The sequence below is a fragment of the Pogona vitticeps genome, chromosome 5, assembly GCF_051106095.1.
Source record: "Pogona vitticeps strain Pit_001003342236 chromosome 5, PviZW2.1, whole genome shotgun sequence".
NCBI lineage: Eukaryota > Metazoa > Chordata > Lepidosauria > Squamata > Agamidae > Pogona > Pogona vitticeps.
In genome coordinates, this window is record NC_135787.1 from 191,521,551 (window position 1) to 191,536,237 (window position 14,687).

Here is a 14,687-nt window from a genome sequence, read left to right on the forward strand (position 1 = left end):
CCAGCCAAAAGGCAAGCTGGCATCAAAGCCTGGTCACCTCTCCTCACCCATTGCCAACCAGCTTCATGGGTCGCTGAAGAGGCAGGACAAATGGGCGATGATTAAGAACTGCCATTCACTGAGACTTCAAGAGATTGATGGGACAATGCGTGGGTAATCCGTAGTGATGCCAGAGGGTGGAGGGTGGATACAGGTTAGGAATAGCTGATTGTCTTAAAGGGCACCAGGGGAATTATAGGGGAAATAAGTCTAAACCTGGGCAAAATCCAATTAAGATCATGCCTCTTCCAGTGGAACCACCTTGGTCCACCTCTCTTGCAAGAGAGGCTCCCTTTTCAGAAATCCAGTCATAGCAAATGCTATTTTAGGATGCATTAACAGAAGTTTGAAAGCATGTAAGAATGTGAGTAGATAAATAGGTACTACCATGGTGGGAAGGTAACAGCGTTCCATTCCTAGTCACACTGGCCACGTGACCACGGAAACTGTCTACAGACAAACGCTGGCTCTATGGCTTAGAAACGGGGATGAGCAACGCACCCTAGAGTCGGACATGACTGAACTAAATATCAAGGGGGGAACCTTTTACCTTATTAGGTTCAACTGCGTTCTTGTGTTACTAATTCTCATGACCACAGAAACAGCCACCCCCACCCCACCCCTGGGCGGGCTTACACAGGTTAATGTTGCAGATAGTCACATTTCTAGTGTTGCTACCATACAATCTCTCCGTTTCTTTCCTGCTCGCAAACAGCGCCACATGAGCCCCTTTTGGGTCCTGGTGGACTCATTCGTCAGTGGAAGGAGGTCAACACTGACTAAAGACTTTGGTGCTGTTGTAGTCAATATTAAAAGCGATTCCTCTCGGCGTAGCCACTACTGGGTTCCAGTTTGACCAGATAATTACTTTTTAGGAGTAGCCGGAGACCTCCGTTTCTGCCCACACAGTTCCTTAGCAACCACAAAGCTCCTGTGGAGCCCCTTGCTTAATTATGCCCTAATTTCTGGACTGTACCTCAGCTTTTCTTAAGGGTTAGATGGAAACTAGCAGCAAACAAGGATCGGGAAAGAGGCCAACGAGGTTTATGCTGAATTTTCAAACTCTAGCTCCATGAGCCATGCCAACCCATATTCCTTCTGCTGAAATTTTCAAGGGTCAAATCCCTTTGAAATTTTCAAGGGTCAAATCCCTTTGCTTCCGTAAATCCAACAAGATTCTTCCCACACAACCAGGCAGCTTGGAAAGCCATAAACTCATGGAACCCCTTAATAGACAGTGTTTTTGTTCAGCCCCCCCCCCCCAAAGTTGATTCGTTTTCATTTTTTTGCTAGCGCTAATCATCATTCATGCAAGAGTGAAAAATCCGTTGATTTGTTTGCTTGCTTGCTTTTTGTGAGTCTCGGTATGTTTTTGTTCAAAGAAAATTTGCAAGTGTCCAGTATGCCCTAAATTCAAAGCTAGACACCACTTGTGAATTGGGAGGTTCCATTATATTAGGGAGCTCAGCCACTGTTCTTGGGCTATACCTCCCATTATCCTTGACAACGCTAACTGGAACCCAGAAACATCCATGTCACAGTTCCTCATTATACCGTGACTCATTGCCACTGAAAAGCACGTCCTACAATGAACAACGAATAGGGCTCCAATCCACACCATGCAGTGGTTCTCAGCCTTGAGTCTCCAGATGTTCCTGGACTGAAACTTCAATAAACCTTGGCCATTTAGCTGTGCTGGCAGGATTTCTGGGAGTCTTTGTCCAAGAACATCTGGGGAACCAAGGTTGGGAACCAATGACACCACAGTTCTCAACCGTTTGTAACTTATGACTCACTAACCCCTCTTCCTAGAAACCAGCGTCCCACCATGAAAGATACAAAACCCCTTCTTCTTCTAAGTTCACAGACAAACTAGAGTAAGTCCACTGAATTAACGACATATATGGTGACTCACCAAATCTCCGCTGATTCAATGGGTCTACTCTAGTTGCTATTTATGCAAAAGACGATAAATGTGGGCTTGGGAGAAAATTTCAGGATCCAAAGGTACTACCAAAAGGTCACGGATACATGATTCATGGCCAGGAGATTTGACAGAAGAGGCCATGCCTGCAACAGGACATGGGGATGGATGGCGAGCTAGTTCTCAGCATTTGAGAAGGATAACCCCGTCTCCCACCTATTTCAGAGAAAACTTCATGGTATTTCTCAGATGCCTCCTGGCCATGTTTTCCAGAAGAAACACCCACCTGCGGAGAATTATTACAATTCTCGTCCTAAATTACATCTTTCCTGCACAAAAGATTCTCCAGAAAGGGCACCCAACTGTGCAGAATCTGTCGGCATCTTTCATAAAAGGACAAGCAAGACACAGAGAAGAAGAAAAATCAGCAGGGGAAAAAAATGGGACTGGGTGTCTCATTGTTGTGGGAAGTTGCATAATTGTGAGCTGGTGGAAATCTCAGTGAGGAATCCCAGCTTGGCAAGACTCAGAAATTCGCCAAGAATGGGATTTTTTGTTTTTTAGCCTTCATAGTCTTAGTGCCACCCAGACTGCCGCTATGTCCCACTATGGGGAGATGTGCTCTTGATTGCAAACAGGTATGGCAGGACTCCCTTATCTGTGGGATCAGTATCCACTGATTCACTTATCTATGGCCTGAAAATATTAAAAATATCGAAAGAAAAATCACCGAACAATAACATTCTCATTGTGAAGCTACAAGAACTGACCACTAGAGGGCGACAGAGACCATGCTATGTATAGCATTAACTTTTATTATAGCATTTGCAATAATTCACGTTTTTCAGCTTGGAACCGATGCCTGGCGGAGAGAGGGGTCCTACTGTAATTTGTAACTAGTTCAGAGGATTCAAGACAATTTCATTCTCCCTCTATTTGTGTGTCTAATCTTGTTTAAAGCTATCCATGCTGTGGGTCGCCAGCGCCCTCATCTTTTGGTTAATTTCGGCCCAATTAATTTCGTTCGTCCGAAACCTCTTAATAAACCATTTCATGGGGTGACACCCCTGCCCCGCCAGTTCTAGTCTTATAAGCAAAGACAGGACCTACCTTTCTACCCAGTTCTTATAGCTGGGAATATCCTTGGCGTAAAGCAGCTTATTTGATGGGGAATCTTTGCCCAAACGGTGCTCTGAGGTTGAACAGGAGTCCATGAAGGTTTGCGCTACCACCGACAGGCAGGCATCCGTGATGCTGTTCTTGTGGATGTCGAAGACAAACTGTGGGTTTTTGATCATGTTGACCCAAAACCTTAGCGGCAAACTTTAAGGGGGGAACAAAAGGAGTTAAGAAACTAAGAGGAATGTCTTAGGCAGATTTGCTGTGCTTAAATAACATCTTTTCACAAAAGGAATTTCTTAGCCAATTCTGAAAAAAACAAACAAAAGCTCTGTGTGTGTGTGTGTGTGTGTGTGTGTGTGTGTGTGTGTGTGTGTGTGTGTGTGTGTGTGTGTGTGTGTGTGTGTGTGTGTGTGTGTGTGTGTGTGTGTGTGTGTGTGTGTGTGTAAACTAGCACTGTGAAACTTTAAAATGTTGTGTCTACAGTGTTAAAATAATTAAGGGGAGTATGGAAAAAACAGCCCCAAAAATGAAAGTATGTTTAAAAGTGAGGCTGGAATATAGTTTGCTACAGTCATTGCAAAACAATTATTAGGTGTACCAAAACTATTTTCCGGCTTTACAGGTGAGCATGGTCACCAATACATAACAATTCTGGCAGATGAATGTGCTTATTTTACAATGAACATATTTATGTTACAATATGTTAACATAAAGTGCCATTCATAAGTTCTACAGTATACTGTTTTGATTATTATAATATTTTAAGTCTAGCATTTCATGATTTTAAGGTGACAATATTCTGTGTTATAAGTTCCAGAGGCTTAATGTTAGAGTCTTATGTGACTGCAATGTGAATGCAACATTGAAGTCAACAATGCTTCATATTCCGCCATGCACTAGAAACAACACTGATATGTAGCAGAACCAGGCTGAGCCAAGCTGAAGAGCTGGAGGGAGGAAAAAGACAATGAACAGTGCAGGGAAGATACAGAAATCATGGTTTTTCTCCATAAATTTTAACTGGTAGACGGCTGGGCGAGCATTTAGAAAATGTACTATTTTTCTCTCTGTTATTATTATGTTTTGGAAGTCATCTACTTTATATATTCTTACTTACAACAACTTTGATATTTCTTTTCAAGTAAGGCTAAAGACTACTTAAAGTTTTTATGTTTTTTTAAACTTTTAAATGATGTATTTTAGAGATGTATTCTCTGTCTTTTGCTTTTAAGTGTGCCTTGTTAGGCTATAAGCTCCTGCAATTTTAGAATGTAGTTTAGAACATCCTTTTTGATGTTTTATTGCACTTTTGGCCCTGTATTTTGGATTTAAGTTCTGTTTACAACTTAAATGTTAAAACCTGTACCTTTCCACAAAGAAACTTTTTTAAAAAAAAAAATATTTGTATGTGCCTACAATTTTCTCCATCTCTGTAAGATTTTGCATTTTTACAGCAACTCTGAAGTATTTCATCTTGGAAGCACTGTAGATAAATAAAGCTTGTAAAATTAGACAAACTGATGTTGCTTGGAATTTTTACAGCAATGAAAAGACTTATACCTTAATACTCAGATGAATTTTGACATGACTGTCAATGATTGTTTGGTTTCATTCTGAAATTAAGCCTTTTTTGAGATAATAGTATCTGGGAAATACACTTCTGATTTTTTTTCCATGGAGGTCTATAAAGTTTTTAAGACTCTTAGGGGGAGTAAAGCATAAGTTTATCTCATCTGACAACACAAAATTAATAAAACACAGAGAGTAATGAAACCATTTAATTTGAAATTAGACAAGACATCTTAAAAACCATAAGCTTCCATACTCAAGCATCTGCAAATAACTGCTGCTGAAGATTAAGCATAACCCAACAAAATAGACTTTTAAAAACTCTTGGGGGCAACAAAGCACAACCTAATGATTGTGACAAACCCAGACCTACTGGGATCTGCCACACAGTTACACTAAGCTGCCACCAACCATTCCCTATAAGAAGTCACACAGACCAGGGATGGATTTTTAAACAAATAAAGGAATAAGGTTTATTTAAATACACACACAGGAAAATAAAATAATCAGGTGAATAGGATAAAGTAACGTGGCTTATTCTCACTCATACAAGCATACAGTTTGGTTCACCCAGAACCCTTAACTTGAAGCACAGACCCTGAACCTATCAGTTCTGGCTAACCAACAGACACCTGAACCTATCAGGTTGGTACTCTGACACACAGAAGTACCCTGTCTGACACACAGACTCCCACAACAGCTTCTTCTTCCCAGCTGCTGCTTCGTCACATCCCAGTGTCTCTCAGTATCTCTCTCTCACCACACAGGCATCACATATTTATACAGTACAGCCCCTCCTCCTGATGTCCCGCCTTCCACTCCCCATAGGATGGAACTTTCCCTCCAAACCCATGACAGACAGGTAACATCAGTGCTGTATGTAACACCTCCCCTCTTTATAAGTTGTTTTGTAGGGGGAAAGCTAAGGTGCTTTTCACCAAAAAACAACCTGGGTAAAATACACAACAACAGTTATACATATCATATAATACTTACTTATACTTACATTCTAAGTTAACCATAGCAAATAGGCATTTAAACATTTATCATATACATTACATCAATTTACCTTTATTCATACAAACCAAATTCAAAACCAGGTACATTTAACTTTTTGTCATCATTATATACACATAGTCCATATTCTTTCGCCGTCTTCATTCTTCAGGTCTTCTTGATAAGGCGTCAGCAACACAGTTCACTGACCCTCTGACCACCTTCACTTCAAAGTCATAGTCCTGTAGGTTTAAAGCCCACCTCATAAGTTTGCTATTGTGGGTTTTCATTGTCTTTAACCATTGCAATGGTGAATGGTCAGTACACAGAATAAAATGTCTTCCCCAGATGTAAGGCTTGGCCTTCTGGATCGCGTAGACTATGGCCAAACACTCCTTCTCCACGGTTGCCAAATGTCTCTCACCTTTTTGAAGTTTCCTACTCAGGTAGGACACTGGATGCTGGTCACCATTCTCATCCTCCTGGCACAGAACTGCTCCTACCCCGGTGTTAGACGCATCGGTGTAGATGATGAACTCCCGGTCGAAGTCTGGAGCACGCAGCACAGGATAGTTGATTAACGCCTCCTTCAACCTCTGGAACGCCTCCTCACAGTCGCTGGTCCACGGGATGCGGTCATCAGCCTTCTTCCTCGTCAGATCGGTCAGCGGAGCCGCAATCTCGCTAAACCTCGGGATGAACTTTCTGTAGTAGCCCACCAACCCAAGAAATGATTTGACCTTTTTCTTGGTGTTGGGTCTAGGCCAATCACGAACAGCTTCTATTTTGGCCTCCAGGGGTTTTATCACTCCTCCCCCTACCATGTGACCCAAGTATTTTATTTCTGGGCTACCCAGCTGACACTTGCTGGCCTTTACTGTTAGCCCTGCTGCACTTAACCTCTGCAGCACTAACTCCAGGTGTATCAGGTGATCTTCCCAGGTATTACTGAAGATCCCTATGTCGTCAATGTAGGCCACTGTAAAGTCACTGAGCCCTGCCAAGGTCTGGTCCATCAGCCTTTGGAATGTGGCTGGTGCATTTCTGAGACCAAAGCTCAGGACTCGAAACTCATAGAGACCAAAAGGGCTGCAAAAGGCAGTCTTTTCTTGATCCCTGGGATCAATTCTTAATTGCCAATATCCCTTTACCAGGTCCAATGATGAGATGAACCGACAACCCCCTATGGTTTCAATCAGGTTGTCTAGCCTGGGCATCGGGTAGGCATCAGGAGTGGTTACACGGTTTAATTTCCTGTAATCGACACAAAACCTAATGCTCCCATCAGGCTTGTCCACAAGGACTATCAGAGAGGACCAAGGACTAGAAGAGGGGACGATTATGTTCTCCCTCAGCATCTCGTCCAGCTCCTTCCGCACCTTGTCCCTATAGGGTCCCGTTACTCGGTATGGGGATACTGCCTGCGGGGGTGCATCCCCTGTGTGGATCCGATGCATCACTCCCTTCACTATCCCCGGCTTGTTGGAAAACACCTGTTGATATTTACTAAGCAGCGTTTTTAGTTCTTGCTGCTGGTCTTGGGTGAGTGCAGGACTGATCTTTACCTCCTCTGGGTTGTATTTTACTTCCCCTCTACCCTCCCAGAAGGGTAATTCAGCTTCCTCACTCTCAGCTGCTTTTATCGCGAATAAAACCCTCTGTTCCCCTCTGTAGTAGGGTTTTAGGGCATTCACATGAACCACCCTCCTTGCTTGGTTCTCCTCCTGCTCTATAAGGTAGTTCAGGTCTGACATCTTGGAAATGACCCTATATGGTCCTGCCCATTTGAGCTGCAGTTTATTCTCTCTGCAGGGCCTAAGCCAAAGCACTTCCTCCCCTGGGTCAAAGTGCCTCTCTCTAGCTTTGTGGTCATACCATGTTTTCTGTCTGACCTTCTGAGCTTGCAGGTTTTCTGCTGCCAGCTCTAGATTTCTCTTTAGGTCATTCATCAAGGTGTCTATGTATGTCACAACGTCTTGTGGGTCATCCTGGGTAATCTGCTCCCAATTTTGTTTGATCAAATCAAGGGGCCCTTTCACCCCTAAGTGTGCAGCAAACATGTCAGAGTGACCCCTCTGTAAGATCATGGGGCGATACTTTTCAGGTACCACCAGCTGACTTCTGATCCCATCTCCCCCTTTTGAGATATTCCTCAGGGTTTCTCTATATAAAATCCCCTTTTTCTCCAGAAATCTCACTGGGGTTTCAGGTGTTAGCTGGGCGTCAGTCACCTGTTCAAAACACTTTTGGAGAGTGGCGTCTGCCTTTTGCTCCTGTCCAAATCTGCTGTCTGTGGTTAAGGTTTCCACCACAGCTTCTGAACTCCCCTCTGCTTCCGTCTCTGGCTCATCACTACCCCCCTGAACTGTCCCCGTGGTGGCTTGTGAGCGTGTAATCACGAGCACCCGTTTCACATGTTCAGCCAGGTCATTTCCCACGAGCACGGCTGCTGGCAGAGTCGATGAAATCGCTAGCCGCCAATCTCCCCTCCAGCCTTGAAAGTTGACAGGTACCTCTGCTACTGGCAGAGAGATTACCTGCCCCTCAATCCCTGCCACCTTCATGCTCTCATTTGGGATTATAAACTCCCTAGGAATAATATCTGGATGGCACAGGGTTACCTGGGAACAAGTGTCCCGCAGCCCCCTATACTGACGGTCAAGTATTCCTACGTCCACCCCTGCTGTCTCAAACAACTGAGAATCTGTTTTTATCAGCAAGCAGCGCTTTACCTCCACAAGAGGACCATTTTCCTCAGCCTGATCAGCAGATGCAGCTGTTCCAGACTGAGTAGCCATAGCAACAGGCTCCCTCTGTGACAATGAGCTTTGCTCCTTCTGGACACAGAACACAGCTTTTGGCTTGGTCCCACTAGAATTCTGAGGCACCATTCCTTTTAGCTGCTTTAGTTTCTCACACTCTGAGATTAGATGACCCTTTCCCTGACAGAAATAGCATTTTCTGGTGTATTTTGATTCTCTCTCATCTTGTTTTGGTTTTCCCTCCAAAATCTGAGGTCTTAGTTTCATGTCTGAGGGCTTCCCTTCACCATGGGCCCCTCCCCCTTGCTGGCTTTTCCCTGGTCCCTGAGAGTACTTGCTGTAGGTTTCTTTGGGTTTACCCACAGATTTCCCCTCACCCAAGGGCTTTCTTATTTGGGAAATAAAATCTGCGATCTCTGCGGCTGCTGCCACAGATTTCGGTTTCCTTTCCCTCACCTGGAATTTCAATTCCCCCTGCAGGACTGAATAGAACTGTTCCAGTGCTATCAAGTCTTTAAGCTGCTCATAGGTCTCTGTCCCCTCCTGCGATAGCCATTTCTCAAGCAGCCTCACCAATTGGGCCCCCACTTGGGTAAAAGTCTGTTCTGGCTTCTTGGTGAGGGACCTGAATCTTTGTCTCAGCTGCTCTGCATTTATCCCATGTCTGGCAAAGACCAGTTTTTTAAACTCTGCAAAATCTTTCATCAGTTCCTCAGGCATCTCGGCATAGACCTCAGCCAGGCTACCACTGATTAAAGATCGCATGATGGTCATCTTCTCAGTTTCCCTCACTGAGAAGTCCACAAACGCTCTTTCCACTAAGGAAAAGAACACCTCAGGACAATCTCCCTTGTGGTACACAGGGAATTTCTTCAGGTCAGCTTTAGACAGTTGGCCTCCCTCAGAATCCCTATTATTATTATTGTTCTGGTTCATCAGTTCCAGTTTTCTTAATTCAAACGCCATTTTCTCTCTCTCCAATGCCAATTCAAATTGTCTCTGTTTCTCCCTTTCCTCCCTTCTTTCTCTCTCTAATCTTTCCTCCATTTCCCTCACCCTCAGTTCATGCTGTTGGGCTATGAGCAATTTTCTGATTTCTGGGTTCTGCTCTCCTGTGCTGTCACCTTGCACTGAGCCAAATTCATCCTCAGAACCTTGGTCAATCTGGGGGTCTTTCACTTCACCCATTTCTGCCACTTGGCTTCGAGTCAAGGGCATAATCCCCCCTCAGAACAAGCTGCTTTAAAAAGTCAAGCCTCAAAATAAAACGACCACTTTTTTTTTTTTCTTCTTGCCTCAGAACCAGCTCTCCCTAGAGATTGCTGCTGTTCTTCAGCACTAACTTGCAACAGTATCGAGTCAGAGCCTACCCCCCTCTGCTGGGCCTCTCAGCTGGCGAGCTAGATCACTGTTACTACGCAGTTTTGCCTCAGCTTTTTCCCGCCAAAACCAGGCTACCTCAGAGCACCTTAATCTAAGTCTCCCCAGTTGGCACGTTCTTCTACTAGCGCACCTCCCCGTGAGGTACACCTAGAAGATTACCTACGCGCCTCAGACTGTCCCTGACTAGACCCCCCTTGCTCTGGGCACACTTGCCAAGGCTTTGCTGGACCACTGGACAACTGGACCAGTCGTATCCCACACGCTGGACACCAATCAATGTGACAAACCCAGACCTACTGGGATCTGCCACACAGTTACACTAAGCTGCCACCAACCATTCCCTATAAGAAGTCACACAGACCAGGGATGGATTTTTAAACAAATAAAGGAATAAGGTTTATTTAAATACACACACAGGAAAATAAAATAATCAGGTGAATAGGATAAAGTAACGTGGCTTATTCTCACTCATACAAGCATACAGTTTGGTTCACCCAGAACCCTTAACTTGAAGCACAGACCCTGAACCTATCAGTTCTGGCTAACCAACAGACACCTGAACCTATCAGGTTGGTACTCTGACACACAGAAGTACCCTGTCTGACACACAGACTCCCACAACAGCTTCTTCTTCCCAGCTGCTGCTTCGTCACATCCCAGTGTCTCTCAGTATCTCTCTCTCACCACACAGGCATCACATATTTATACAGTACAGCCCCTCCTCCTGATGTCCCGCCTTCCACTCCCCATAGGATGGAACTTTCCCTCCAAACCCATGACAGACAGGTAACATCAGTGCTGTATGTAACAATGATCACATTCAGCGCAGCCAATAAAACCATCAATTCAAACTATTTTCCACAAAATGCTGGAACATCCCAGTAAATAACAAGGTTTTCACTCTGCACCAGATTTTCTGTTAGGAGCTTCCCCAAGGGAAATACAAGGCATTACAAACCAAGAAAAGTCTTGATTTGCTTTCTGTCCACCTGATTTTGGAAGGATGACTACTACAGTCGGAATAATCATCAAATGCAATTATGCATGCATTCTGAGGATATAAAGGGTTAACTCTAACAGCTGGCTCAGACTAGAATCAACTCATTGGATGAAAGGGACCTAATGTAATAGTCTATATCCAATGGCCTGCTAGTTGCATTAGAGTGCACCTACTGACTCAATGGGCATTGCATAAGTGTTGACTTACCATACAGCAGTTGAATCAGAACAGTGGCTTTCAACCTTTGGTCCTCTAGCTATTTTTGGACTTCGACCCTCAAGTCAGCATGCCAATAGTGCCACTGGGAGCTAAAGTCTAAAACAGTTGGCGAATCAAAGCCTGAAAAGCTACTGGATTCAACAAGTCTGCACTGGTTGGGTTTAGCAATAGGATACTGTTGAATGTTGTCATTCATTCCGTGCATTGATTCTGATTGGAACTAATAAATGACCAGTGTATGCCAGCTATCTTTAGATACCTAAAGGGTTATCACATGGAATACTGAGCAAGCTTGTTTTCTACAGCTCCAAAGGATAGGACTTGAGTCAGTGAATTCATATTTACAGGAAAAGAAACATTAAGAGCCCCTCTCTGACAGAGCTGGTTGATGCTGGAAGAAATGACCTAAGAAGGTGGTGGATTCTCCTTGGCTGAAGGTTTTGAACAGAGCTTCGATGGCCCTATGTCAGGGATACTTTAGTGGTGGACATCTGGATCATCAGAGGATTGGCCCTGATGCACTTGGGGTCCTTTCCACCTCTGCAATTCTGTAGTTTTTCTATGAATTAGATAATCCCACGTATGGAGCCCTGATATGCGGGGAGTAAGAGTGGGATTTGAGTGAAAGGCCAATTAGGATAATATCTAGTTCTATAATATGAATACCACCATCTAGATTTTTCTTTGTCTGTTCTGAGGCAGGCAAAATCAATGTCCATCCTCTGCTGCAGACGACTTGAGCCTGCTCAAAATGTTCCATTGCTTCTGTTCTTGGCCACCAATGCCCAACTACCTTCAAAAGGATCTCATCTGCCATTTAGCAGGGGATATGGAAGGTGTCCATATCCCCAAATCTCTCATGAGATTTGCCCACCTCATGAGAAGAGAAGACTCCCTGGAAAAGACCCTGATGTTGGGAAAGTGTGAGGGCAAGAGGAGAAGGGGACGACAGAGGACGAGATGGTTGGACAGTGTCATCGAAGTGACCAACATGAATTTGACCCAACTCTGGGAGGCAGTGGAAGACAGGAGGGCCTGGCGTGCTCTGGTCCATGGGGTCACGAAGAGTCAGACATGACTTAATGACTAAACAACAACAACAACAAAATGGAACGTATCCAAAGGACAACCCCATATCTACCTTGTGTGAGAAAGATGGTTGATCTAGGAGAAATAAAACTCCACAGATAAAGGCCTGAATCATATTGGGAATCCCATTGAATCAATGGGATCTACAGAACCATGGATTTACCATTCAGTGCCTGATTCGTCTACTCTAGCTGGAATCACTATCTGGATTTAAGCCCAACGTATAGGGCTTCAAACTTTCCCGATGACTGATGCCAAGATGCACTTGGTTCTCAGTTTATCTCTTCTCTACCAAATCATCTCAAATGAGGGATGTTTCTCTGTCTCTCTTTCTCTCTTCCCCTCTCTGCATCAGTCAACTGAAGATGAGTACAGAAATGGTCGGCAAGAACAACGCTGGGAAAACTGATGGGGAATTAATTGAGTCTGACTGAGAAGAAATCATTTTTCTGTTTCCTGCCCCACCGTCTTTCCCCCCATTTTAAAATAAACCTCCTGCTCATTTAGTCTGAGTGGCTTCAATCAGACTTAGATTAGTGCCACAAATGATGCTAATAATATGCTAATGTTTCATTAGCTCACAACCTTGGTGGTTGCCTGGGGTTTCTTCCTCCTTTCCTTCTACTAAAAAAGAATTCAGTGGCAATGTGAACAACCTACCAGTCGGCATGGCTAATAAAAGTTAGTAGCACCCTTCCTAGAAGAAGAGCGAGTAGGAAAGCACGGGGGGGGGGGGAGAGATTCTGGGGCCATTGGAGCATTGTGGATAAAGAGCAAATCACCCACCTGACAATCCTCCAGGTGCCTGGAGGAATTTGCAATGAGAACAAAAGTATTTTTCAGGGGTGTCAAAGTCCTAAGGTGGTGCTGGCAGGCCACAGTGGGGGCCATGGGGTGTGTGTGAACTGCCCAACTCTGCGATAAAACTAGCTGTGCATCAGGGAGGCCCCACTATGTGGATGACCTCAGCCAGCTGACCAGCTAGGGTATTCCATGAGCTGTTGTCAAAAAAGGGAACTTTCCAAGCTCTACTAATCCTATCCTTCATGGAGACTAATTTTTCTTAATGTTGTACATCCGTCCGTCCGTCCGTCCTTCCGTCCTTCCTTCCGTCCGTCCGTCCCTCCATCCCTCCCTCCGTCCATTGATCCTTCCTTCCTTCCTTCCTTCCTTCCTTCCTTCCTTCCTTCCTTCCTTCCTTCCTTCCTTCCTTCCTTCCTTCCTTCCTTCCTTCCTTCCTTCCTTCCATCAATCTTATGTAATGCCCATTGCCTCAGGTCCAAGAAGGGTCCATGCTGCATCCTGCCATATGTTGGAAGCAACTTGAGGGCATATAAGAAATCAAAGGGGGACTGATCCCGCAGTCTCAGTCAGGGGGACTGATTCTCCAAGAGAATCATGCTTGCTTGCCCATCCATCCCTCCCTCCCTCCCTCCCTCCCTCCCTCCCTCCCTCCATCCATCCCTCCATCCCTCCATCCATCCATCCATCCATCCATCCATCCATCCTTCCCTTCCATCCTTCCTTCCTTCCATCCATCATTAGCTCCTTCCTTCCTTCCTTCCTTCCTTCCTTCCTTCCTTCCTTCCTTCCTTCCTTCCTTCCTTCCTTCCTTCCTTCCTTCCTTCCTTCCTTCCTTCCTTCCTTCCTTCCTTCCTTCCTTCCTTCCTTCCTTCCTTCCTTCCTTCCTCCCTCCCTCCCTCCCTCCCATCCATCCATCCATCCATCCATCCATCCATCCATCCATCCATCCATCCATCCATCCATCCATCCATCCATCCAATCTGCACCTGTCCCATAACCAAAATCACACAGGGACTTTCCATGGCTAGGGGTGACCATGGCTGCCATCTTTCGGCACTCACCAGTTGCTTTTCCAAGTGTGCCGCACATGAGGGTCATGGATGTTGTGCTTGTCCGCCTGCTCGTCCAAGAAATCAAACATGTACTTGATGGCCAGGGGCAGGGCGCTGCCTCGATGCGCTGTGCTGAAGATGGTCTCGAAGAGGTCATCAACAAATTTCTGCAAAGTGCCCTGGTAGGAGAACAAAGGAGGGGCAGGGAGAGGAAGAATCAGTGCTTTGTGGGAAACAAGCAGAGCCATCATCAGAGGGTCCGAGGCTGCTGAACCAGCGCAGTCATAGGCCAGTGGTGTACTGGAAGCTGTCATCCAAGAGAGTAACTTTCCAAATTCTGGCTAGGACATCACATCAGTGTAAAATAAGATGTTCTGACTCAGAGACACAAAGCAACACAAGCTATCAGACATGAACTGCTGGATTGCTCATTGGTATAGGCATCTGGATGTGGAGCCAGAGGTTGGGAGTTTGATTCCCCACTGTGCCTCCTTGACAGGAGCTGGACTTAATGATTTAGAGGGTCCCCTCCAGCTCTTCAGTTTTAAGAGGATGATGATGATCTCTTTGCACAGTTGCAGAATGAGCTCCTCAAACACACACACCCCTGGAGAAAATGTCTATCATCCCCCTCCAAATTAAGTAGATAACCAAGTGCCTGGTTTACAGTCTAGGTTGTTGTATCTCTTTTCAAGAGGAAGCCTCTTGTCCATAACCATAAAGACCCA

At 45.0% G+C, this 14,687-nt stretch overlaps 1 protein-coding gene across 1 annotated transcript in view; it reads right to left on the reverse strand.

The window, feature by feature from the left end:
- The window catches only part of PLXNA4 (plexin A4), a 635,072-nt gene that overhangs the window by 15,730 nt on the left and 604,655 nt on the right, over positions 1–14,687 (reverse strand). Inside the window, exons 29-30 of the mRNA XM_073002484.2 lie at positions 13,969–14,138; positions 3,074–3,286 (exon numbers count right to left, since the gene is read on the reverse strand). Of these exons, the coding sequence (XP_072858585.2) occupies positions 3,074–3,286; positions 13,969–14,138 (383 nt within the window). The remainder of the gene's footprint in view (positions 1–3,073; positions 3,287–13,968; positions 14,139–14,687) is intronic.